General features: G+C 42.4%; 2 protein-coding genes across 5 annotated transcripts in view; one reads left to right on the top strand and one right to left on the bottom strand.

Moving 5' to 3' along the window:
- Positions 1-521, bottom strand: part of acp1 (acid phosphatase 1) — a 48,933-nt gene extending 48,412 nt beyond the window's left edge. For both annotated transcript variants that reach the window (XM_067984198.1, XM_067984197.1), the window contains exon 1: positions 415-521. In XM_067984198.1, the coding sequence (XP_067840299.1) occupies positions 415-454 (40 nt within the window). In that variant the 5' untranslated portion in view covers positions 455-521. The remainder of the gene's footprint in view (positions 1-414) is intronic.
- The window catches only part of sh3yl1 (SH3 and SYLF domain containing 1), a 197,930-nt gene continuing 175,056 nt past the window's right edge, over positions 196-23,069 (top strand). The window contains exon 1 of one of the 3 annotated variants that reach the window (XM_067984196.1): positions 196-801. In XM_067984196.1, coding sequence (XP_067840297.1) covers position 801 — 1 coding nt within the window. In that variant the 5' untranslated portion in view covers positions 196-800. The remainder of the gene's footprint in view (positions 802-23,069) is intronic. The other 2 variants (XM_067984193.1, XM_067984195.1) reach the window with 2 other exon arrangements.

The following is a 23,069-nucleotide window of genomic DNA, read 5'->3' as shown; positions in this document are numbered from 1 at the left end:
ATAGGAGGAGTGACAGACATCCCAACATGTGGCACCGTTTAAAACGTACAGAAGGAGCGAGCACCAACTGCTAAAAGAAAAAAGCCGAGACGTTATCGGTTTAAATTTAAACTTCTTTTAACTAATCACGACAGGAGTCGCAAGAGCGTCCTCCCAGCCGCTGTGATGGACAGCCCGGCCAACCAATCAGGCCTGGCGGTGGACGAGGCGGCCGCCATTCTGACCAATAGGCGCAGCAACAAAGGGGCGGAACACGGCGCCAACTGCCAACATCCATCAACCCGGAGACAACCGGCGCGTTAATATTCGCAGGGCGCCTGGAACATCATTTCGCACAAAGCATCAGAAACCTTTCTAAACACCGCGTCCATCGCCGCATATTTAACGGAACCACCGGAAGAACGAGCCATTCACCTAAACAAACGAAGAGCACCGACTTTTGCCCGTCCGCCATGTTCAACCGGGTCCTCACCACGAGCCGAACGTCATTTTCTAGTATTTTTCTCTCCTGCCTGATCAACAGCCCCGAGCCTCATTTATGGTGATCATTTGTAAATCAGTATGTTTTCTTCTAATTTTCTAAACAAGGGGAAATGTGATAAAATTAGCCATATCGAGGCCTCGAAGTGTCTAACTTTGGGCACATTCATAGACAACTAACATAAGGTCCATTGACAGTCTAGTAGGAAATGAACAGGTGTGGTAGTTCAGGTAAACTAGAAAGAGGAAGTCCAGGAGTGGACTGGCTGAGATTCTGATAGTCCGAATTTAAAGGTTTTTGAGGATTATTATTTATAAAAAGTAAGTTTTTTTTTTTGCTTTTATTATAGATTGGTACACATTTTTGGAGAAACACTTTGTGGCTTTTCTAAAATATATTTTTTTGTGATGTGACATGTATGTTGACTTATACTTTGGGCACAGTTGACATTGAAAGGTGAAATAATTTATAATAGTGGCCTGAACATATCTAACTCGTAATTGAAATAATTTTGTTCTAGAAACATGGAAGTTAGCAAACATTTTTGTTTATGTAAAATCTATGCATTTGGAATCCATATTTATCAAATGTACAGATCAATTGAAAAAATTATGAGCAACAAATCATAGTACCGTGAAATGTATTTTGTTTGCGCTGGTGTATATATAGAAACAAAAGCAAATAAAATGTAAGAAAAAGCAAAGCATGTTTACTGAGAAGTCAATGATGTGCTTTATAAGTACATAGACAATAAAGGAGAGGAATATGAAGAGATTAGGAAAGAAGTTAAAAACAATCACAAAAGTAAAGAGGAACTATCAAGGAATATAAAAAGAAATAGTAAAGTATTCTACAGACACAAATAACAAAAGAAAATTCAGAATAGGGATAGGGCCACTAAGGGATGCACAAGATAAACTCACAGGTAATGACAATGAAATGGCAGAAATATTGAATAGTTACTTTGCCTCAGTATTTACCAGGGAGACTAACATGGTGGGCATGACATTAGAAGAAGAGATCAAAAAAGATATAAAGACATTTAAGATAGAAAGGAGGGAGATAATTGATAAACTAATCAAAATTAGCGAGGATAAAACCCCTGGTCTGGATGGATTGTATCTGTGCATATTAAAAGAAGTTAGGGAAGAGATAGCAAAGGCATTATTACATATATATATAAACATTTACTAGAAGAGGGAATAGTGCCAGAGGACTAGTGGATAGCTAATGTTATTCCTATATTTAAAAAGGGAGATGGCCAGAGTACGATAGACCAGTTAGCTTAACGTCGGTGGTAGGAAAGATAACGGAATCTTTACTCAAAGATGAAAAACATCTGGAAAATGAAAATATAATAAAGATTAGTCAGCATAGATTTCAGAAGGGAAAGTCATGCTTGACCAACCGTATTAAGTTCTTTTGAAGAAGTAACAGAGTAGACAAGGGTAATGTAGTAAATGTAATCTATTTGGATTTTCAAAAGGCCTTCAATAAGGTACTGCACTGTAGAATTGTGACTAAAATCAGAGCATGTGGAGTCAGGGGATCTAGCAGAATGGATAGCAAGGTGGCTACAAATCAGAAAACAGAGAGATGGGATTAGGGGTAGCTACTCAGACTGGCAAAAGGTGGGAAGTGATGTTCCATAGGGATCGGTGCTGGGATCACTGTTGTTCACAATTTACATTAACGATTTGGACTCGGGAATCAGAGGCACAATTTCAAAATTTGTGAATGACACCAAATCGGGGGGTGTAGTTGTTGCAAAAGAAGAATGCGTCAGTGCAAGAAGACATTAATAAACTTGAAGAATGGGTGTGTAATTGGCAAATGAATTTCAATATAGATGTGTGAGGTGGTGCATTTTGATAGGAAGAATAAGGAGGGCATATACTGCAGAATAATAAGAGTCTAAATGGGGTAGAGAAGCAAAGGGATCTAGGGGTACAAATACACAAATCACTCAAAGTAGCGACACAGGTTAATAAGGCCATAAAAAAGGCATTGGGGTTCATTTCCAGAGGGACAGAATTGAAAAGAGAAGTTATGTTAAACTTGTATAGAACCTTGATTAGACCATACTTGGAGTACTGTGAACAGTTCCGGTCTCCATATTATAAAAAGGATATAGAGGCATTGGAGGAGGTGCAAAAAAGATTCACAAGGATATACTTATCAGGAAAGGCTGAACAGGCTGGGGCACTTTTCTCTACAAAAGAGAAGGCGGTGGGGTAACCGGATAGAGATCTTTTTAAGATAATGATAGGGTAGACGTAGAGAAAATGTTTCCACTCGGGGTGTAAAAAAACTAGAGGTCATAAATATAATATCGTCACTAATAGATCCAATAACAATAGGGAATTCAGGAGAATCTTCTTTACCCAAAGAGTGGTAAGAATGTTGAACACACTACCACAAAGAGTAGTTGAGGTAAATAGCATAGATGCATTTAAGGGGAAGGTAGATAAGTACATGAGGGAGAAAGGAATAGAAGGGTATACAGATGGGGTTAGATGAATTGGGTGGGAGGAGGCTCATGTGGAGCACAAACGCCGGCATAGAGTAGTTGGGCTGAACGGCCTCTTTCTGTGCAGTAGATGCGCTGTAACTTTATCGTCCTGTATAATGACATTAAAAAAGAATAAAATAAACCGTTTTATAATCCCTATCCATTCTGGTAATGATGCTGTTAATTGTAAGTGTCTGGAAACAGCAGGAATCACAGTGACAAATGTGAGATTATTTCAACCTCTCCGTGAGTTTTGTGAAGTTGCTTCATTTGCACAATAATTGCCCATTAAATTCGTCAGAGAAAGTTAGGACCGGTAATTAACAGTGTAACTACCTTTTTAATGAGATTGATGTTCCTGCAATGCCAGTCACCTCTCCAGCCCAGAAAGGAAACAATTTAAACTGGAGTCTCATTCCTACAGGTGGCAAATTGTTGTTAGAGATTTTTTAAAACATTTTTTTTCCTTTTTTTTCCCCTTTGTCTTTTTTTTCCCCTCAATCAAATGTATATTTCCCTCTCCAATTTTATTTCTCATTCTGTACCTGATTTGACTTTAATTCACCCACTCTAATTCACCCTCCATCTCTGCTGTCTGCTCTGTTTCTCAATCATTAAATCTCATTGGTTATGGAGAGGGACAGTTGGTCCCATTGCTCTCACTACGCAGTTATCAGCTTGCACCTCCAGGAACTCGCAGGGCAAAAATTTTTTGAGCTAAAGGATGAGGGAAAAAAGTGTAATTAATGGGGCACGCAAAATCTGGGCCATTATCTTTATCCTCGTCTATTTTGGAATAATTAAAACACCCAATACTTCTGCCTTGCTGTTACTGCATATCTCTCTGAACTGTCTACAGATCTCCCCCTCTATCTCATCTCCATTGTTTAATGGTCTATAATGCATAGTGAGAATTGTATTATTTCCCTTTGTAATCACTTGGATTTTGCATGTGCTGTCTGAACTAATTTTCTAAACTTATTTTAATTCACTAAGATTAAATTCAGCAACTTGGCTCAACATGCCTGAAAGCAGGGGTTGGTTACCATGGTGAGTTGGAATGCTTATTAGTAAGCAAAAGTAGGTTTGTTATGCACAGGACACATGCTGAGGAGCCTTGTACTCCTATTGAAGAGTTGTAAATTCAATAGCTTGATGGGCCAAATCCCTCCGTCTCAGAGGGAGAGACTTAAAGCAGGTGACAGTCTGTCTGTCAATTTCTGTTACTTTCTCAGGCTGTGGGCACATAACAGCAACAAGAAGCTATGTGTTATGATTTAAAAGTGTAGGTCAACTAACTTCAATAGCATATTTAGGGAAGGTGAACCAATGTTCAATAGTTAGTAAGTTGCATCCTTACTGTTTTTCATAACCAATTAGCATAGGAAGATTGCTTGTTCTCATTGTAAAAATTGTATACTGTTCAAGTATTTTCTGCAAAATAAACTAGTTGTTGGTTTTAATGCAAAATGAGGGTTCTCTGATCATAACAATCATTTAACTAGATATTGAATACACTCTAGATTGTATTTGGTATGAGGTGTGCTTACAGGAGTGACCGTTGATGCTGCAGGCCAAGCTCAAATACCCCAAAATTGTGGCCCCTTCTCATTATTTTCTACTTTTTTTTTCTTTTCCTACTTACTTTGCCCCTTTTGCTTTCCTTTGTTTCCTCATCTTGTTTTTTCCTTCCTTGCTGCCATATTAGTTTAAACCCTCCTCCATAATACAAGGGATTCTCCTAGCTTGGATAGTGGTCCCAGCCCTGTACAGGTGAAGCCTGTCCATCCTGTTCAAGACTGCTCCTGTCCCAGAACTGATCTCAGTGCCAAGACTGGAATTCTTCCCTCCTCCATCATCTCTGCTGCCATACCTTGCTATTTCTATACTGACTAGCATATGGTGCCACTAATAATTTGGAAATTACTACTCTTGCAATCCTGCTCTTTAACCTATGTCCTAATTCCCAAAATTCCTTTGGCAGGACCCTAATTCTGATCCTTTATGTATCACTGGTTTCAACATGAGCCATGACTTCTGGCTGTTTCACTTTCCTCTCCAAAATCTCTTGCAGCAGCACCATGATATTGCTTAGCATGACACATGGGAGGCAGCACACCATTTGGAACTCTGTTGTGGCAACAACAGCGTCTCTTTATTCCCCAGACTATGAAATATCCTATTACTACTGCGTTCCTGCACATCATTTCTCCCTTTGGCAATCACGTGCTCTAGATTCATTGGCATTGCTCATGGCTGCTCTCCTTCAAGTTGTTGCCATTGTCACAGATACAAAGTATCCAGGACCCCATTGTGGAGGTACCAGACATCACAGGCTTTAGCTGTCCTCAAATAATCCAAAAAAAATTGTTTTTCTTCAAAGTTAAATAGACTCATGCCCTTCAACTCAATGATTTTTTTCCCACAAATATAATTTTGGTCAACTGCACATCAAAGGAGGCTATGGACCAAGAGCTGGAAAGTGGGATTAGGCTGGCTGGCTCTTTTTCAGCTGGCACAGACACGATGGGCCGAATGGCCTCCTTCTGTGCCATAAATTTCTATGTTTCAAAGCTAAACCTCACACTTTCCTGGCCTTTTGCACTGTACTGGTCTCTTGCTGCTCAAGACTAATCTCTTGAGTAAACTCTCATTTATACGGAGTAAACTTGAATAATTGCGCAAAGGCCACAGGAGAAAAAAACAGCCCATCAAAGAGCAGCTAATCACTCCACTTACGTTATCAGTTCATGAACTAACCTATTATCGGCTCAAGCCAGCCCACAGGTAAGACTCTAAATATACAAGTTGAAATAATTTCTAGTATTGAACAATTAAAATAAAATAAATTAAAGTCAAAATAAATAGGGAAAAAATTCAGTATTTATGCTCCAATCACTCCCACCGAGACTAGATTCTCTCCTAATCTTTAGCACTTGATTGGTTTCTCACTGCACATCCCTATACTAATAAAATTGCTTCTTCGGCATTACAAATACAGGACAAAAGTATTTTGAAGCAGCACATTATTTTCCCTTACTTAAGCTCCAACTGTTCAATAGCTATGTCCTTTCCGCAGAGTTCACAGAAGAAATATAGAATGTTTATTTGACTTTGATTTTCGTTCTACATTTTCTCAAACAATATGTTAGCAGTTGTCTAAACTAAGAGAGCCACAGAAATAAAAAAAATGCCCCCCCACTTAAATAAATTGAATGAACTTTAGAAGAAACAAATCTTAAATTTTGCAGCGTTTAGTAGTACTTATCATAGTGGGTTGTCTGTAGCTTTTGTATTTTAAGTTTCAATATCCATGCCATTTAAACAGGGTTCCTGTCCTATTGTGTTGCTCAAAGTGAGTCAGAGTTCAGATATTTAGTCTATGTATCAGGACTGCTGGTTTACAGTGACTAACTCAAATTCTATTTTTAAAATAAAATGAATTCTTGGATTTTTACTGGTGATTTAGGGATTGAATTTCCTAGATCTGCTTATACAGTGCAAACTGTAAATGATGAGTCTTTATATTTTATATTTATTTACCTATGTATTTAATTTTTACCTCTTCCCATTTTTAAAGCTAAGAATATATAGCAAGATCATGTGCAAGATACATTAATTGAAGATAGATATCTGGTATTTAGCAGTGGTGACATGGGGGGAAATAGGGATTAGCAGCACTTGGAGGCAGTCCTCTGCTTTGGTAGCACTGGGGAATGGTCTTGGGATTTTGAAAAATTGGGGCTGGATTCTGGTGTTCGTCAATACTGGGTTGCTGGAGTTTGGCAGCATGGGAGTCCGTTAATTGAAGAGGAACTTGAGATTTGGTACAACTGGACATTGTAATTTGAGGTTTGGCTCACTGGTGGATTTCTGGTATCTGCCGGCAGTAAAGGGAGAGACAGGGCATGGGCCTGACAGCATTGCTTCGGGAGGGGATACCATGCCTAGCAGCACTAGTTTGTGACTATCTAAGGGATCTCTGTAAACATTGAATCTTGTGTTTTGTGACTGGTTTCTGGACATGCATCTCTATCTGTTTTCCTTGCACTTTCTCACAGCTACCAGAAAAGATAAACATTCTAATTACTAACTATTAACAAAATGCAGGTGGTAATTAGAACTTTCAAAATTAAACTAGTTTTTTTAATTTGAAAAAAAACAAGTTAAATTAGGAAAGGCACTGCGTGCAGCGCGTGTGTCTTTATCTGAGAGCTCTTAGAAAATGTAAACATTCTGATTATTAACTCACCGTAACTGGTGATAATCAGGTAAGATAATTCGAGCTGGTTTCAAAATGTACTTTTTTCTTTTAAAAACAAAAACATGAACTCAGTTAAATCAGTTACAAATACAAAACACTCGGTGTCCTTGATGCATTTCTGAAGGTTATAAAAAACACAAAACAAAAGCTAAAACATTAGACTCTTTTCTCGCATGCGTGCACACATTTGTACTCTAGCTTTTATTCATATAATTTTGAAAAGCATTTGAACAGAAACTGCTAGAATATTCCATCAATTCAGCAGACTGGTACTAAGGCTTCCTGGGAAATTAAGCACATTGTGCACACTCAGACTGCAGAATCCAAATTCAGCTTGTAGAACCATGGCTCTGGGCAAAATATTAAGTCCCGGTCCCACCTCCCGTTCGTGGGCCCCCCCAGTCCCCATATTTGGAGAGACACAGACCTTGAAGTAAAAATTTTTACAAAGACATTAAAAGACAATTCAGTGGATAGATTTAATTGTTATTGTGAAATTTGTAATTTTTAGACTTTGCTAAACCCTTATTTTGGACATTGGGAAATTTCAGGAATGAAGAAAAACATCTTTTTGGGATGCATTTTGAGCGATTTGTGGGATCCTGGTAACAATTGTGCAATTATGGGGTAATATATTCTCACTATAAAATAGCAGCTAATGTGTGTCACATAATGTGACACCTTTTTATTGAAAAGGCATATCACAGCATCATCTACAGGAGTAATATGTACTGTAGTTACTTAAAATGGGTTTTCCTTGAAATGTCTCCACCGCTTACCAAATTTAACATATAGTTGATCAAGTGTAGTTTTCAGGTGAAGCGGGGTTAGAGTACAGGGATAATTGGACCAAGAGGCACTTTCTCTCACAATTCAGTTCTCATTTTAAAGTTATACATTCTGTCCTCATTTTTATGTAGTTCCACATAGTCAGAGAATGTAATCACTCTCTTACCTATATCTGATATCTGATATCTTTGTGCTGTTGATTTTCTCTCTGTCCTTTCTGCTTCTGTCTCTTTTTCTCTTCTCTCCTCTTAACATTTCTTTTATCATCTCCCTCTGTCTTTTTTTCTTTCCTTTTTCAGGTAGGAGGTGGTGGATGGTATGATGTAGTGTGCTGTGGAGGTTATGGGGAAAATGTAGCCATCAGCAGCTCTCTTCTCATGCCCTCTCCCACTCTCTCCCAATCAATCGTGCTTTCCTCTACCCCTTCTCCTTCCCACTTCCTAGTACCCTTCCTATCAACCCTTGCCCCCATCACTACCCTTGCATCTTCCTCTTTGAATGACCCATTCAACTGCTTGCTATACTGTCACTCACCTCACCCTTAACTCTATATCCACTCTCCCACACTCACACTCTTTACCCCATGGGTGGGTGCTGAGAGGCCAGGCCCCCCTCACCCTTGACCAGTTTCTCTCCTCCCTACCCCCTCCTACTCTCCCTATCTATTTCCCTCAGAGGTTTTCTTTGCTTTCAAAATTCAACTTGATTTTTTTTAAAGAAATCAAATTAGAAACTACTTGTCTTTCCTGCTCCTCCCTTTCCTCCCTTTCACTCACTCTTTAAAGTTTATAGAACACAAAACAAAAGCTATAACAGGTGTATAAACAGAACAGTTAAGCTTTTAAAATTTGTCCTTGTTTTTCAAAAATACTTGAAGAAAAACTCCTGGACATAAAGTACCATGAGGTAAAGGAAAATATCCCATGAGTACAGCTGACTGGTAATAATGTATCCTGAGAAATTAGGTACACTTTAGACTGCAATCTAAATTCAGGTCAGAGCTGCAGCTCTGGACCAAAATGTCAAATCTAAGCCCAGGCTTTTAGAAGAGGCTATGGCCTTCAAACTTTTGGAAGAAGTTGAGGCATTAAAAAACACAAATAACAGTGCAATGGATAAATTTAATCATGTTATTGTGAAATATGTAACCTTTTTTTAAAAAAAAAGTTTAAAATCATATTTTGTACACTAGAAACTTCAGTTACTGAGGAACAATAGGCAGTTGAAACAAATTTTCAAAAAATATTTTGAGCAACTTGTAGGAACCCAGTGGCCAGACTGCACAATCCCCGGCTAACTATAAAATAGCAGCTATTATGTGTCACATAGTATGACACCTTTTTAACATAGAAAATACCTACCAGAGCACCATTCAAAGGAGGTTCTGCCATTACTTATAATGGAGTAGAGTTTCCGCTTTGGACGCAATCAGGAAATTACACCCAAAACGCGCTTGAAATAGTGCTGGTTAGGTCACCGTTCAAAGGTCTGCTAATATCAATTTGCATAATCACAAATCTAAAATCTTCCATGAACTAGTGCAATCGAGCAGATTAATAGAACGTAATAATTTGTTTTTTCCCCTTTCCATTTAAAAAAAAGTATTCCTTGATGTATTTAAGAGTGGATACCTGGTGCAGTTTTATTAATACAGCTGAAAATGAGTTTATCAGCAAAAGTAAGCATTTTTAATAGGGGTGTCCAGTGACTGATTTAAAATCACTGAAGGTGACTTTATAAGAACTATGCTGAACCATTTAATAGATTCATTGATGTACACTAGTCAGTTTCTTAATAAATTACATAATTTTTGATATGAAAAAACTTTTAAAACATGCCCGTAGGTCTAAGAAAATGAGTGCAATTTGAAGAACGTTCCCAAACCAGCGCAATCGGTGGAATCTCGCAATTTCGACCTGGGGGCGTGGCCAGTTTTGTGGGTGGGGCGCAATCCGGGCAAATTGAATCTTGAACCAGCGTAAAAGATTGCTGAAAACACGAGCGTAGGTAGTTTTGGGCATAACACATTGCGTTTAAAATTCCCCGATCTTTTGAGCTGGTTTGGCTGATTCCGCTCGGATTGCGCTGATCTTACTAGAGGAAATTACACCAATGAGTTTTCATCGAAATGTGCATGCCACCTATCTAATTTAGTATATAACTGTTGAAAATATGCTATTAATGCTACCAAGGGTTGTTAATCCTTCTTAATAATAACTTCCACAATGATTCGGTCTCGAGTGTGACCACACATGCAAGCTTTATTACAGACGCAAGAACAACGTTCTAATGCAGTTATACGAGACAATAGTATTTATGTAACAATGTTCTAATACTGTTATATTAAATAAGCAAGGATGGTACAACCTGTCCCTAGGAAGTTTCAAGCTGATCAAGCCTGGTATCGTAGGGTTTTTTTTATAACTACTCATTAATTTTATTGTACAACAAATAACTTAAGCAGATCAGGTCATCACATAAAAATGACTTTTACATAATAATCAACTACTGATAAAGCTTCTCAGAGAAGAGAGAAAAATTGTTTTGCAAAGTTCTAACAGCTTGGATTAATCGAGGATCCAGTGATAAGTGCAGGCAGCTTGTGCAATATCGACTCTGTATTACTGTTCCTAAGTTTTCCGGATTTCCAGGTCACACAATAGTTGCTGTTCTCACTGTACCCTCGTTCGTTCCTTGAAGTCTTCCAGTTCTTTCCGACGCATCTTCTCGCTCTCTTTCACCATTTTTTTTCAAAAAATATACTTTATTCATAAAATTTGCAACAATACATACAGTACAGTTGTCATATCACATTCCAAACGTATACAATTTGCAGGTTACATCAAGTACAGTACAATGAGCACATTGTACATAATTACAGTTCATGACACTCTAGGGTCCCTCATTGCATTACACTCAATACAGATTATCGATTACAGATTCATTACAGGTACATTACATCAATTTGAATTTTACATTCTGCCTTAGGGGGTTTTTCCCTGATTGCAGCCCCTCGGTATACAGTGGCGGGAAGGCTCTAAACAGTTGCCTTTCCCCACAGAGCCTTTGCGGCGGCCGCACACAGCCTCAGGGCGTCCTTGAGCACGTAGTCCTGGACCTTGGACTGTGCCAGTCTGCAACACTCGGTCGAGGACAGCTCCTTGCACTGGAAGACCAACAAGTTTCGGGCAGACCAAAGGGCGTCTTTCACCGAGTTGATGGTCTTCCAGCAGCAGTTGATGTCTGTCTCGGTGTGCGTCCCCGGGAACAGCCCGTAGAGCCTGTGTTACGGAACTGCTCGGGACGAACCTGGACAGATGCCACTGCATCTCTCTCCAGACTTTCTTTGCAAAGGCACATTCCAGAAGGAGATGGCTGACGGTCTCGTCTCCACCGCAGTCTCCTCGGGGACAGCGCGCGGTGGCGCTGAGACTCCGGGAGTGCATGAAGGATCTGTCGGGAAGGGCCCTTCTCACCACCAGCTAAGCTAGGTCTTGGTGTTTGTTTGAAAGCTCTGGCGATGAGGCGTTCTGCCAAATGACATTGACAGTCTGTTCGGGGAACCAACCGACAGGATCTGCCATCTCCTTTTCCCGCAGGGTCTCGAGGACGTTACGTGCAGACCACTTGCTGATCGCCTTGTGGTCAAAGGTGTTTTTCTGCACAAACTTCTCCACAAAGGACAGGTGGGGCGGAACGGTCCAACTGGACGGAGCGTTCCGTGGTAGCGTGGCCAGGCCCATCCTTCTCAACACCAGGGACAGGTAGAACCTCAGCACTTAGTGACACTTTGTGTTTGCGTATCGAGGGTCCACGCATGGCTTGATGCAGCCGCACACGAAAGTTGGGCACGCCTTTCTCCCCTTTCTCTGGAGATTTGTACATCGTGACCCTGCGGATACGGTCCATTTTTGATCTCCAGATAAAGTGGAAGATGGCTCGGGTGACTGTCGCGGCGCAGGATCGAGGTATGGGCCAGACCTGCGCCACGTACAGCAACACCAAGAGCACCTCGCACCTGATGACCAGGTTCTTGACCACGATCGAGAGGGATTGTCGATCCCACAGTCCCAGTTTCTGCTTCACCTTAGAAATACGCTCCTCCCAGTTTTTGGTGTGTGCCCCGACTCTCCACCCCCCCCCCCCCCCCCCGCCACACCCCGAACCAGATCCCCAGCACCTTCAGATAATCCGACCTGACGGTGAAGGGGACAAAGGATCTGTCGGCCCAGTTCCCAAAGAACATGACCTCGCTCTTGTTGCGATTTACCCTGGCCCCTGAGGCCAGTTCGAACTGGTCGCAGATGCTCATCAATCTGCGGACCGACAGCTGATCCAAGCAAAAGACGGCGACGTCGTCCATATACAGGGAGGCCTTGACCTGAGTGCCTCCGCTGCCTGGGATTGTCACCCCTCTTATGCCCGCATCCCTCCTGATGGACTCGGCAAAGGGTTCGATGCAACACACGAACAAGACGGAGGACAGAGGCAGCCCTGCCTGACTCCAGATTTGATCTCGAAGTACTCTGCTTGATTGGAAACCCAAAACACTGTCACGGGACAGTGCCTCAGTTTATATATCTTTCTGAAGCATATTTGCTTCTGGTAGCTTAACGACATTAGTGCATGAAGTAGTCTGTCCCAGATGTCTCCCCCCAGGGTGCCCGTTGTTCCAGACATCTTTATCCATTCTGTGATGTTAACTGTTGTCCATTCTATCTATCTTATGGGGGAGGGACATGCCCTTATCTTTCTGTGTATTTGGATTGTTCGGATGCGGACATTTAAGATGTCTCATCCTACATATGTAAGGAAACTTACAACACCAGGTTATAGTCCAACAATTTTATTTTAAAATCACGAGCTTTCGGAGATTATCTCCTTCGTCAGGTGAGTGAATGAATAAGAGGTTCTCAAATCGCATCACACCAATCAAAAGGTGTCGTTGGTGTTCAGACAGGTTAGCCACGGAAAACAGTAGGCCCCAGTATGCTGAATACACATTGTGTCAAATTACACAGACAGAGAGAGAGAATATTAAAAACAGATAACTCCCCTTTCCCCTTGCCGGTGGGGTTACGTGCAGCGCGACACGAACCCAAGATCCCGGTTGAGGCCGTCCTCATGGCCGCCAACCTCCGCTCGACGATCCCGCGCCGCCGCGTGTCCCGAAGGCCACCCCGGAGAACGCCCACCCGAAGATCGGCGGCTGAATGTCCCCGTCCGCTAAAGTGTTCCCCGACTGGGAGGGAACCCTCCTGTCTGGCGATTGTTGCGCGGTGTCCGTTCATCCGTTGTCGCAGTGTCTGCATGGTCTCGCCAATGTACCATGCTCCGGGGCATCCTTTCCTGCAACGTATGAGGTAGACAACGTTGGCCGAGTCACAGGAGTATGAACCATGTACCTGGTGGGTGGTGTCCTCTCGTGTGACGGTGGCATCCGTGTCGACGATCCGGCATGTCCTGCAGAGGTTGCCGTGGCAGGGTTGCGCGGTGCCGCGGACGCTGCTCTCCTGAAAGCTGGGTAATTTGCTGCGAACGATGGTCTGTTTGTGGTTGGGTGGCTGTTTAAAGGCGAGTAGTGGAGGTGTGGGGATGGCCTTAGCGAGGTGTTCGTCGTCATCGATGACATGTTGAAGGCTGCGGAGAACATGGCGTAGTTTCTCCGCTCCGTGGACGTACTGGACGACGAAGGGTACTCTGTTGGTTGCGTCCCGTGTTAGTCTTCTGAGGAGGTCTATGCGATTCTTCGCTGTGGCCCGTCGGAACTGTCGATCGACAAGTCGAGCATCATATCCCGTTCTTACGAGGGCGTCTTTCAGTAAGAACGGGATATGCAATGAAGGCTTCTGCCTCTACCACCCTTTCAGGCAGTGATTTCCAGACCCCCACCACCCTCTGGGTAAAAAAAATTCTCCTCAACTCCCCTCTAATCCTTCTAACAATCACTTTAAATCTGTGCCCCCCTGGTTATTGACCCCTCTGCTAAGGGAAATAGGTCCTACCTAGCCACTCTATCTAGGCCCCTCATAATTTTATAAACCTCAATTAAATCACCCCTCAGCCTCCTCTGTTCTAAAGAAAAAAACCCAGCTGATCCAATCTTATAGCTAAAATTCCCCAGCCCGGGCAACATCCTTATAAATCTCCTCTGTACCCTCTCTAGTGCAATCACATCTTTCCTGTAATGTGATGACCAGAACTGTAGGCAGTACTCTAGCTGTGGCCGAACTAGTGTTTTATACAGTTCAAGCATAACCTCCCTGCTGTTATATTTTATACCTCGGTTAGTAAAGGAAAGTATCCCATATGCCTTCTTAACTACCTTATCTACCTGTCCTGTTACCTTCAGGGATCTGTGGACATGCATTTCAAGGTGTCTCTGTTCCTCTACACTTCTCGGTATCCTACCATCTATTGTGTACTCCCTTGCTTTGTTTGCCCTCCCCAAATACATTACCTCACACTTCTCTGGATTAAATTCCATTTGCCACTTTTCTGCCCACCTGACCAGTCCATTGATACCTTCCTGCAGTCTACAACTTTCTTCCTCACTATTAACCACACGGCCAATTTTTGTATCATCTGCAAACTTCTTAATCATGCCCCCTACATTTACGTCTAAATCATTAATATATACCACAAAAAAAACAAGGGACCTAGTGCTGAGCCCTGCTGAACCCTACTGGAAACAGCCTTCTAGTCACCGTTGACCATTACCCTTTGCTTCCTGCCACTGAGCCAGTTTTGGATCCAGCTTGCCACTTTCCCTTGGATCCCATGGGCAATAGATCTCGAAGCACGGGGCACATACTGTGGTTTTACTAATTATATTTTTAACTGTGGAAATCAAGGAGCAGATAGATAATGGGGAATACATTCAAAGTTGGTCTCGTTTGATGTCCTAAAAAGCTTTTGGTCTTGTACTATTAATACAATAGGGATGAAATAAAAACGCTTAGCCAAGAACATTTTGCTGTTTGCTCTCATCTTTTCCCACAGCCTTAATTCTACTATATTACATATTAGTGATTCTAAAGGGAAGAAAAGAATGACAATGCAGCAGTGGGTGTTTAACTTCACCAAACATTGTGTAACACCTTTGTTAGCAGCTGTCAGCTAACACGGCCGAGCTACACTGGACTTTAATTGTGCAGAATACAATTCAGTTTTGGCACGATCCTTAATCTGTAAAGTCGATTTGCCACAACTTGGAGGCGTTTCTCCACTACTCGTTTCACAAATGTTTTAAGAGAACAATAACAATCTGCCTTAGGGGCACCTGTTCTCTTGAGAGTCATCATATAGTATAGATGGATATTTGCTTTAGTGTATACAGTCTACTCATAATACAAAAAGTAAACTACTGCAGATGCTGGATATCTGAAAGAAAAACAGAAATTGCTGGAAACAGTCAGCATGTCAGGCAGCACGGATGAAGTTATGACACTTAATCCAGGAAGAACAGTTGTTGTGCCTGTCTGTCGTGGTGGGCCAAATTAATTATTTACAAAAACAATTGATGAGAGCGGTCATTCAACTCATTTAGTTCACCCTTCCATAGAAACTTGCAATGCTCCCCTCTCATCATTGCACCTAACTAGCTGCCTCTTAACAGGTCCTCCAGTTCAGTATTATTTGCAAATTTGACCAACTTGCACAGTGTTTCTAAATCCACATAGTTTATGTAAATTAGAGATAGGGCGGAGCAGTGGAGCTTATGCATCATCTCTGGGGCTCTCGATTCAGAGCATTCTCCCAGTCTAAAATCACTTTCTTAACGAGTACAAATTGCTTCCACTCTTTGTGTCAATTTCTTTTCTACCTCCAAGTTTTGATCAGGATACCCATTACCTTAAGATTGAATCCATAGATTCTGTTGGGTTTCACTCAAATAAATGACTCCAAATATGTAATGCTGAGTTGGAAGGAGAACAAAACAATTTCTCAATGTCTGCATGGATATCTGATTCTGTTACCCTTTTAAAATTGGTTTGTCTAGGAAAAGATGGCTTTCAGTTTCCCTTGAGTTTAATGTTAAACTGTGTTCTTGTTCAGAGTCTACCGTGTAGCTAGGCCAACATCTGTTTTCTGTTTTGCAATTTGGTAGAAACAATTATCTTGTAATTTGATTTGACAAATAAGAAATTGGCTGGATTACAATAAAATAATCTTGTTCCTCTACTTTCTAAGTTATGTCTGTGTTTGACTTTTAACAGAAGTCAAATGCAAACATGCTTGTACTTAGTTGCTTTGAAAGATTACAGAAATGACTTGCTATACATATTGCAGTAGTTCTCATTGTGTTGAAATAAACTGTTAATGGGCTGTTTCCTGCAGTTGAATAAAATATTTTACTGTTCTAATAAAGGTTACTGCGTCCAATAATTATTTTTCTTAAAATTTCTGTAATTGTCCCAAGATTCACAATACCAGTTACTAATCGCATCAAGTACTGTAGCTATATTAATTATTTTCCTAATTTAACCACGACTTTGTTCCAGAATCTTAAGGTGACTGGGCATCCTTCCATGTGAAGCAAGACTGTAACTTTGAGTGTTACACATTCATCATGAAATGTAATTTTACATAATCTGGATGCATAAGAGGCATTTTAAATTAGATTTATTTCTTATTGAAATTCATGACATTTACACATACCATCTGTGACACATTTTGATCTATAATGTCTATATGTATTGGCTTCTTTCTTACTATCATGGTACATATGGAGTTTAAAACTAACTTCACTCTCAGAAAATAGTCCAATTTGTTTTGATACAATAGCCACAGAATTGTCTGGCTAGATATCTGAGGGAGGGGGGGCCAAACCACTCAATTCAAATACAAGCATTTTGTGCATATTATTTGTGTATATGTTTGATTTGCAGCTCGTTCAGTTTGAGACACAATTTAAATTTCTTTTGCTTAAATCATTTTGTGAAAAGTATTTCTCAGCCTATCTTTTGAAATTGGTTAGTCCATCTGAAGCCATCAGAGGAACACAAGAACATAAGAATTGCTGGATGAAGAAAGACCAAGATCCATCTAGTTTTCTTTCTAACATCTCAGTAGTTCCATAATACAATGATAATGGAGTTGCTAACTAATCATAGCAACCAATCTCTATTATTAGTCTACAACAGACCCAGAGACAGAAGAAGATTTCCAGAGAGACTTTGTGGATAATCTGCAACAACTTGGGGACCCTGTGGCTCGTCCAGTTTACATTGCAACTTAGTACAGTTAATGTAACTTTTTTAATCTTACAGGGAGGGATAGTTAAGGCTGTAACTACTGTAAATCTAATGTAATCTCATTCATGTTCACTTTTCCATTTACTCTTTTAAAAAATTTGTTTGGTAGTTTTTAGCTGAAGCCACCTTCTAATTTATTCATTATTTCCAAAGTTAGGGAAGATCATTTGAATGCAGCGTACGAGCAGCCGAAATACAATGAAGAGGGCTCTTTGGACTTTGTACAAATGACCAAGATACTGGACAGTTCAAAGCACACTCCAGGCAAAATATTTTGAGCCTCTGCGCCACCAGCGGGGCCTCACACGCAGTGAGCAGTGCAACAGAAAATTGCAGGGACGCTGACTTGGGATTACATTGTCCTAGGGAGTGAGGGCTCATCTGTTGGAGTACGACACTGAACTTGAGAAAAATATCCAAGCTGAAAACCAAGAAATGTAATACAGTCCCCACCACTTACATCATCCACACTTAGCACGAGCAGCTGCCTATATCGGGCAAACGGCACTAACCACTTGCCAGTACCATATGAGTCCATTACAGAGGCGCCGCAGTTCAACAAATACTTACCCTGTACTTTCAATTTAAAAGGCTGCTGATTTCAGCCAGTGTTGTGTTTTCAAGCAGTTTCAGTGCGATTATCATAGTAATGCGCTTCTAAGTAATAACTGTTAACAATTAGGAGATGTAGCTGCTAAGTGAGATTTCCTGTTTTTTTAAAAAAAATATGTTGGTTACGTACCTTTTTTGGTTTTTCCATCCACCACATATAGAGGGCAAATTGTGTTAATACCAACGTGCCTGCTATATATACTGTCTTCCATGTATCTGTTTATTTTATCTCCCCCTTAGTCTTCTAATTTCCAAATTATCTCAGCTAAGGTTCATTAATTCAGTATAGATTTTCCCTTATTATTTCTCGGAACAATTGTGAAGTTCTGAAAGCCATATAAGTAGTACAAATTACAATCCTACTATAATTTCCCCAAAACCTCACTCATATTCCATGCTACCACACTGTAGGGAAGCTTAGGCAATCATTCATGAGGCTGTAACCGAGGCCTAGAGAGAATCCCAAGAGCTATTATAAATGAAGAAAAATCCTTGTGTTTAAAATTACAATTTTTTATTTATAACTTGTATACATTAATATTTTTACAGATGTGCCATGCTTATAATATATAATGTTTAGATGAATAGCAGACAAAACAGTCACTGAGCATGAGCAGGTTTTCAAAAGAATGAGTCATGAAGTGTAGTAGCACTGTAAGTTGGAGTACCAATATACACCAGTTAGTGAAGGGATCAGCCTCCAATCCACAATTTGCTGAGTTTCAGCCTTCAGCTACACTATGCCAGACGGTGCTGAGGAGGTCAGACATCTCCCTAGAGAGGGAGGGCAAATTGGAGAGTGAATTGTTGTGGGTTGTCCATCATTCAGTGACCTCCTAAGAGTACACTAGCAGAAATCTGGGGCAAAAGCAAAATACTGCGGTTGCTGGAAATCTGAAATAAAAACAGAAAATGCTTAAGAAGCTCAGCAAGTCAGGCAGCATCTGTGGAGAAAGAAACAGAGTTAACGTTTCAGGTCGAAGACCTTTCATCAGAACTGGAAGATGTTAAGAGTTAAAGTACAGAGCCAGGGAAGGGGGGGGGGGGCAGGGCAGGGGAGGGGAGGAAAGAACAAAAAGGAAGGTCTGTGATAGGGTAGAGGGCACGAGTGATTAAATGACAAAAGGGATGATGGTGCAAGGCAAGGAAGGTGGTAATGGGACAGGTTAAGGAACAAAAGATTTGGTCAGGAGTAGCTGTAAATGGCAACAACCGAACTATTACTAGCACTTGCTGTCTGAAAAAATGGGCTTACCTCCTTCGTCAGGTGAGCCTGATGAAGGAGGTAAGCTTCGAAAGCTTGTGATTTTCAAATAAAACTGTTGGACTATAACCTGGTGTTGTAAGATTCCTTACATTTGTCCACCCCAGTCCATCACCGGCATCTCCACATCATGAAAAAATAGGAGCAGTGGTTATGATCTGAAATTATTGAAATCAATGTTGAGTCCAGAAGGTTGTAAAGTGTCAAAACAAAAGATGAGGTGCTGTTCTTGAGCTTACGTTGTGCTTCATTGGAACAGTGTAAGAAATCGAGGTCAGAGTGGGAGTGGGATGGGGAATTAAAATGACAAGCGACCGGCAGGTCAGGGTCACGCTTGCGGACAGAGCGGAGGTGTTCAGCAAAGCGATCGCCTCGTCTGCGTTTGGTCTCCCATTGTAGAGGAGACCGCATTGTGTGCGGTGAATACAGTATACTAAAATGAAAGAAGTACAAGTAAACCACTGTTTCACCTGGAAGAAGTGTTTGGGGCCCTGGACGGTGGGAAGGGAGGAGGTGAAAGGGCGGGTGTTGCATCTCCTACGCTCGCACCGGAAGTTGCCTTGGGGAGGAGAGCTGGTGCTGGGGGTGATGGAAGAATGGACCAGGGTGTCGTGGAGGGAGTGGTCCCTTCGGAATGCTGGGAGGGGAGGAGAAGATGCGTTTGGTGGTGGGATCGCACTGGAGGTGGCAGAAATGGCGGAGGATGATATGTTGAATGGACAAGGGGGACCCTATCATGGTTCTGAGAGGGAAGGGAAGGGGTGAGGGCAGAGTGCAGAAAATAAGATGGATACGGTTGAGGGCGCCATCAACTACAGTGGAGAGGAATCCTTGGTTAAGGAAAAAGAAAGACATATCGAAATTACTGGTGTGGAAGGTGGCATCGTCAGAATAGATGCGACGGAGAAACCGGGAGAAGGGAATAGAGTCCTTACAGGAAGCGGGGTTGGAGGAAGTGTAATCAAGGTAGCTGTGGGAGTTGGTGGGCTGATAATAGATACTGGTTGACAGCCTATCCCCAGAAATGGAGATTAAGAAGTCGAAGAAGGGAAGAGTCAGAGATGGACCATATGAAGATGAGGGAAGGGTGGAAATTGGAAGCAAAGTTGATTAAAATTTTCCAGTTCGGGGCGAGAGCAGGAAACTGCACTGATACAGTCATCAATGTACTGGAAAAAGAGGTGAGGGAGGGGAACTGAGTAGGACTGGAACAAGGAATTTTCCACATGTTCCACAAAAAGGTAGGCATAGCTGGGACCCATATGAGTTCCCATAGCGACACCTTTTATTTAGAGGAAGTGAGTGGAGTCAAAGGAGAAGTTGTTCAATGTAAGAACAAGTTCAGCCAGGCAGAGGAGGGTGGTGGTGGTTGGGGACTGGTTGGGCCGTCGTTCAAGGAAGAAGCGGAGCCTTCCTGGTGAGGGGGATGGAGGTGTAGAGGGATTGGACGTCCGTGGTGTAAAGGAGACAGTTAGGGTCGGAGAATTGGAAACTGTTAAAGTGGCGGAGGGCGTCAGAAGAGTTGCTGATGTAGGTCGGAAGAAACTGGACAAGGGGAGAAAAAGAGAGTCGAGATAGGAGGAAGTAAGTTACGTGGGGTAAGAACAGGCTGAAATGATGGGACTCCCAGGGTAGTCCTGTTTGTGGATCTTGGGAAGGAGGTGGAAACGGGCTGTGGGGGTTGGGGGACTATGAGGTTGGAGGCCGTGGGGGGAAGATCTCCAGAGGAGACAAGGTCAGTGACGTTCTGGGAAACTGGCTTGATGTTTGGCAGTGGGGTCATGGTCCAGGGGGAGGTATGATGTGGAGATGCCGGTGATGGACTGGGGTTGACAAATGTAAGGAATCTTACAACACCAGGTTATAGTCCAACTGTTTTATTTGAAAATCACAAGCTTTCGGAGGCTTTCTCCTTCGTCAGGTGAGTGTGGGATTCCATGGAAGGTTACCGCATTTATAGTCAGAGAACAATACCTGGTGATTACAGATAATCTTTCCAACAGGGGGAGGTAGGAGGAGGTATCGGAGAGTTGGCGTTCAGCCTCGGCAAGGTAGAGGTCTGTTCTACAGCGCCGTCCTTGTCATCAGATTTAATGACAATGTCAGGGTTGGACCTGAGAGAACGGAGTGTTGCGAGTTCAGAGGGAGGTAGGTTAGAGTGAGTGAGGGCAGTAGAGAAATTGAGACGTCCAATGTCACGCCCGGTAGTTCTCAATGAAAAGATCGAGAGAGGGTAAGAGGCCAGAGGGAGGGGTCCAGGTGGAACGAGAATTCTGAAGACGGGAAAAAGGGTCCGCTGTGCGGTGGGGAAGACTCCTGGTCAAAGAAGTGGGCACGGAGGCGAAGGCGACGGAAAAAGAGCTCAGCATTGTGTCGAGCTCGAAATTCATTGAGGTGGGGGCATAAGGGGGTGAAGATAAGACCTTTGCTGAGCACTGATCATTCAGGGACAGAGAGAGGAGGGTCAGAGGTGATAGTGAAAACACGACAATGGATGAGATTGGAGGGAGGGATGGGGTCAGAGGAAAGTGAAGGGGAAGAAGAATCAGGAGGGGTGTTGGTATCTAAGAGTTGTTGAAGCTTGCGGTCCTTGATACCTGAATGGAAGAAAAAAAGTTTTTTGTTGAAACGCCGGATGAGGCGAAGGATGAAATGGAACTGCAGAACAGAACAACTCTGAAATAGAATGAGTCGGTGCTACTGAAGAGAGAGGTCGAGAGCGTGCATGTGGCAGCGCATGGTGTTAAACGTGGATCTCAGGAAGCGGCGAGAGCAGTGGTTCAAGGAAAGCTGAACATCATGGAGATATCTGTAATCACAATTCTGTGATCCGAAACATGAAGGGTGGAATTTAAGTTAGAAACCACGTGGAATAAGTCTGAGCTGGAGACAGTTGCTAAGGCTGTGAGTGTGAGTTTTGGAAGAAACCTGATCAAATACGAGAAGGGAAATAGAAAGCAATGAAGGTGAATAAGGTAAAAGAGACAAACAGAAATCCCGTCGGAGATAAGAGCTGAACTTCCTCAAGGTGGGCATTTCTGGAAGAGAAGTGGCCATGAATTAATCACTAAATCAAAAGCAAAATACTGCAAATGAAGTATTTCAGATTTTCAGCATCCGCACCAAGGTTCTCGGACGGTGCACTAGAGGCCTTGGTGGAAGAGGTGGAGGCATTGCCGGGCATCCTTTATCCACAGGGAGGCAGGAGGCCCTCCAGACATATGCTGAAGAGGCAGTGGGATGCTGTGGCGGACGAGGTAAATGCCAGGAGCATCGCACCCCACACTTGAATGCAGTGCATGAAGAAGTTCAATGATTTGACACGAGTGGTCAAGTTGAGACAGTTCAACTGTCAAATGGCATCTCCTACCAACTGCACCACTAGCCTCATCCACTGCTGCACACACAACACCCACCGTCACCTACCTACCAACAAACCCTTTCAATTAGTACGCAACTCTTCAAATCAGATGCTTCATCTCACCCTCACACATTACCACTCTTGCAAGCCGCACATCCACCACTCACAGGTCACACACACTGGCAGCTATTCAGCCTTGACTGCCACATCACCCAAACGTCCTGCAGGATACTCGCTGACACATTTCCCTCTTCGTTGCAGGAGAAGGTGGTGCACAATAGTAGGCAGCAAGAAAGAACAGACAGAGGACAGGCACACCCATACGTCCTCACCTCCATGGAGGAGACAGTGCTGTCCATCATTGGTCAGGCCGTCACTGCGGCCATGGCCACTGGCAGTGCTGGAGGTATCGATGATGAGGGTCTCTGCATACCTAATCCCCCTTGCTTCGCACATCTCCCTTATCCCACAATCTTTTCTGACTCACGTGCTCCAGATGATGTAAGCACACATGTCTTTCTGTCTCCTC

This window comes from Heptranchias perlo, chromosome 5 (assembly GCF_035084215.1).
Source record: "Heptranchias perlo isolate sHepPer1 chromosome 5, sHepPer1.hap1, whole genome shotgun sequence".
Classification (NCBI taxonomy): Eukaryota; Metazoa; Chordata; class Chondrichthyes; order Hexanchiformes; family Hexanchidae; genus Heptranchias; species Heptranchias perlo.
The sequence above is the reverse complement of the archived record's forward strand: the minus strand, read 5'-3'. Positions and strand labels throughout refer to the sequence as shown.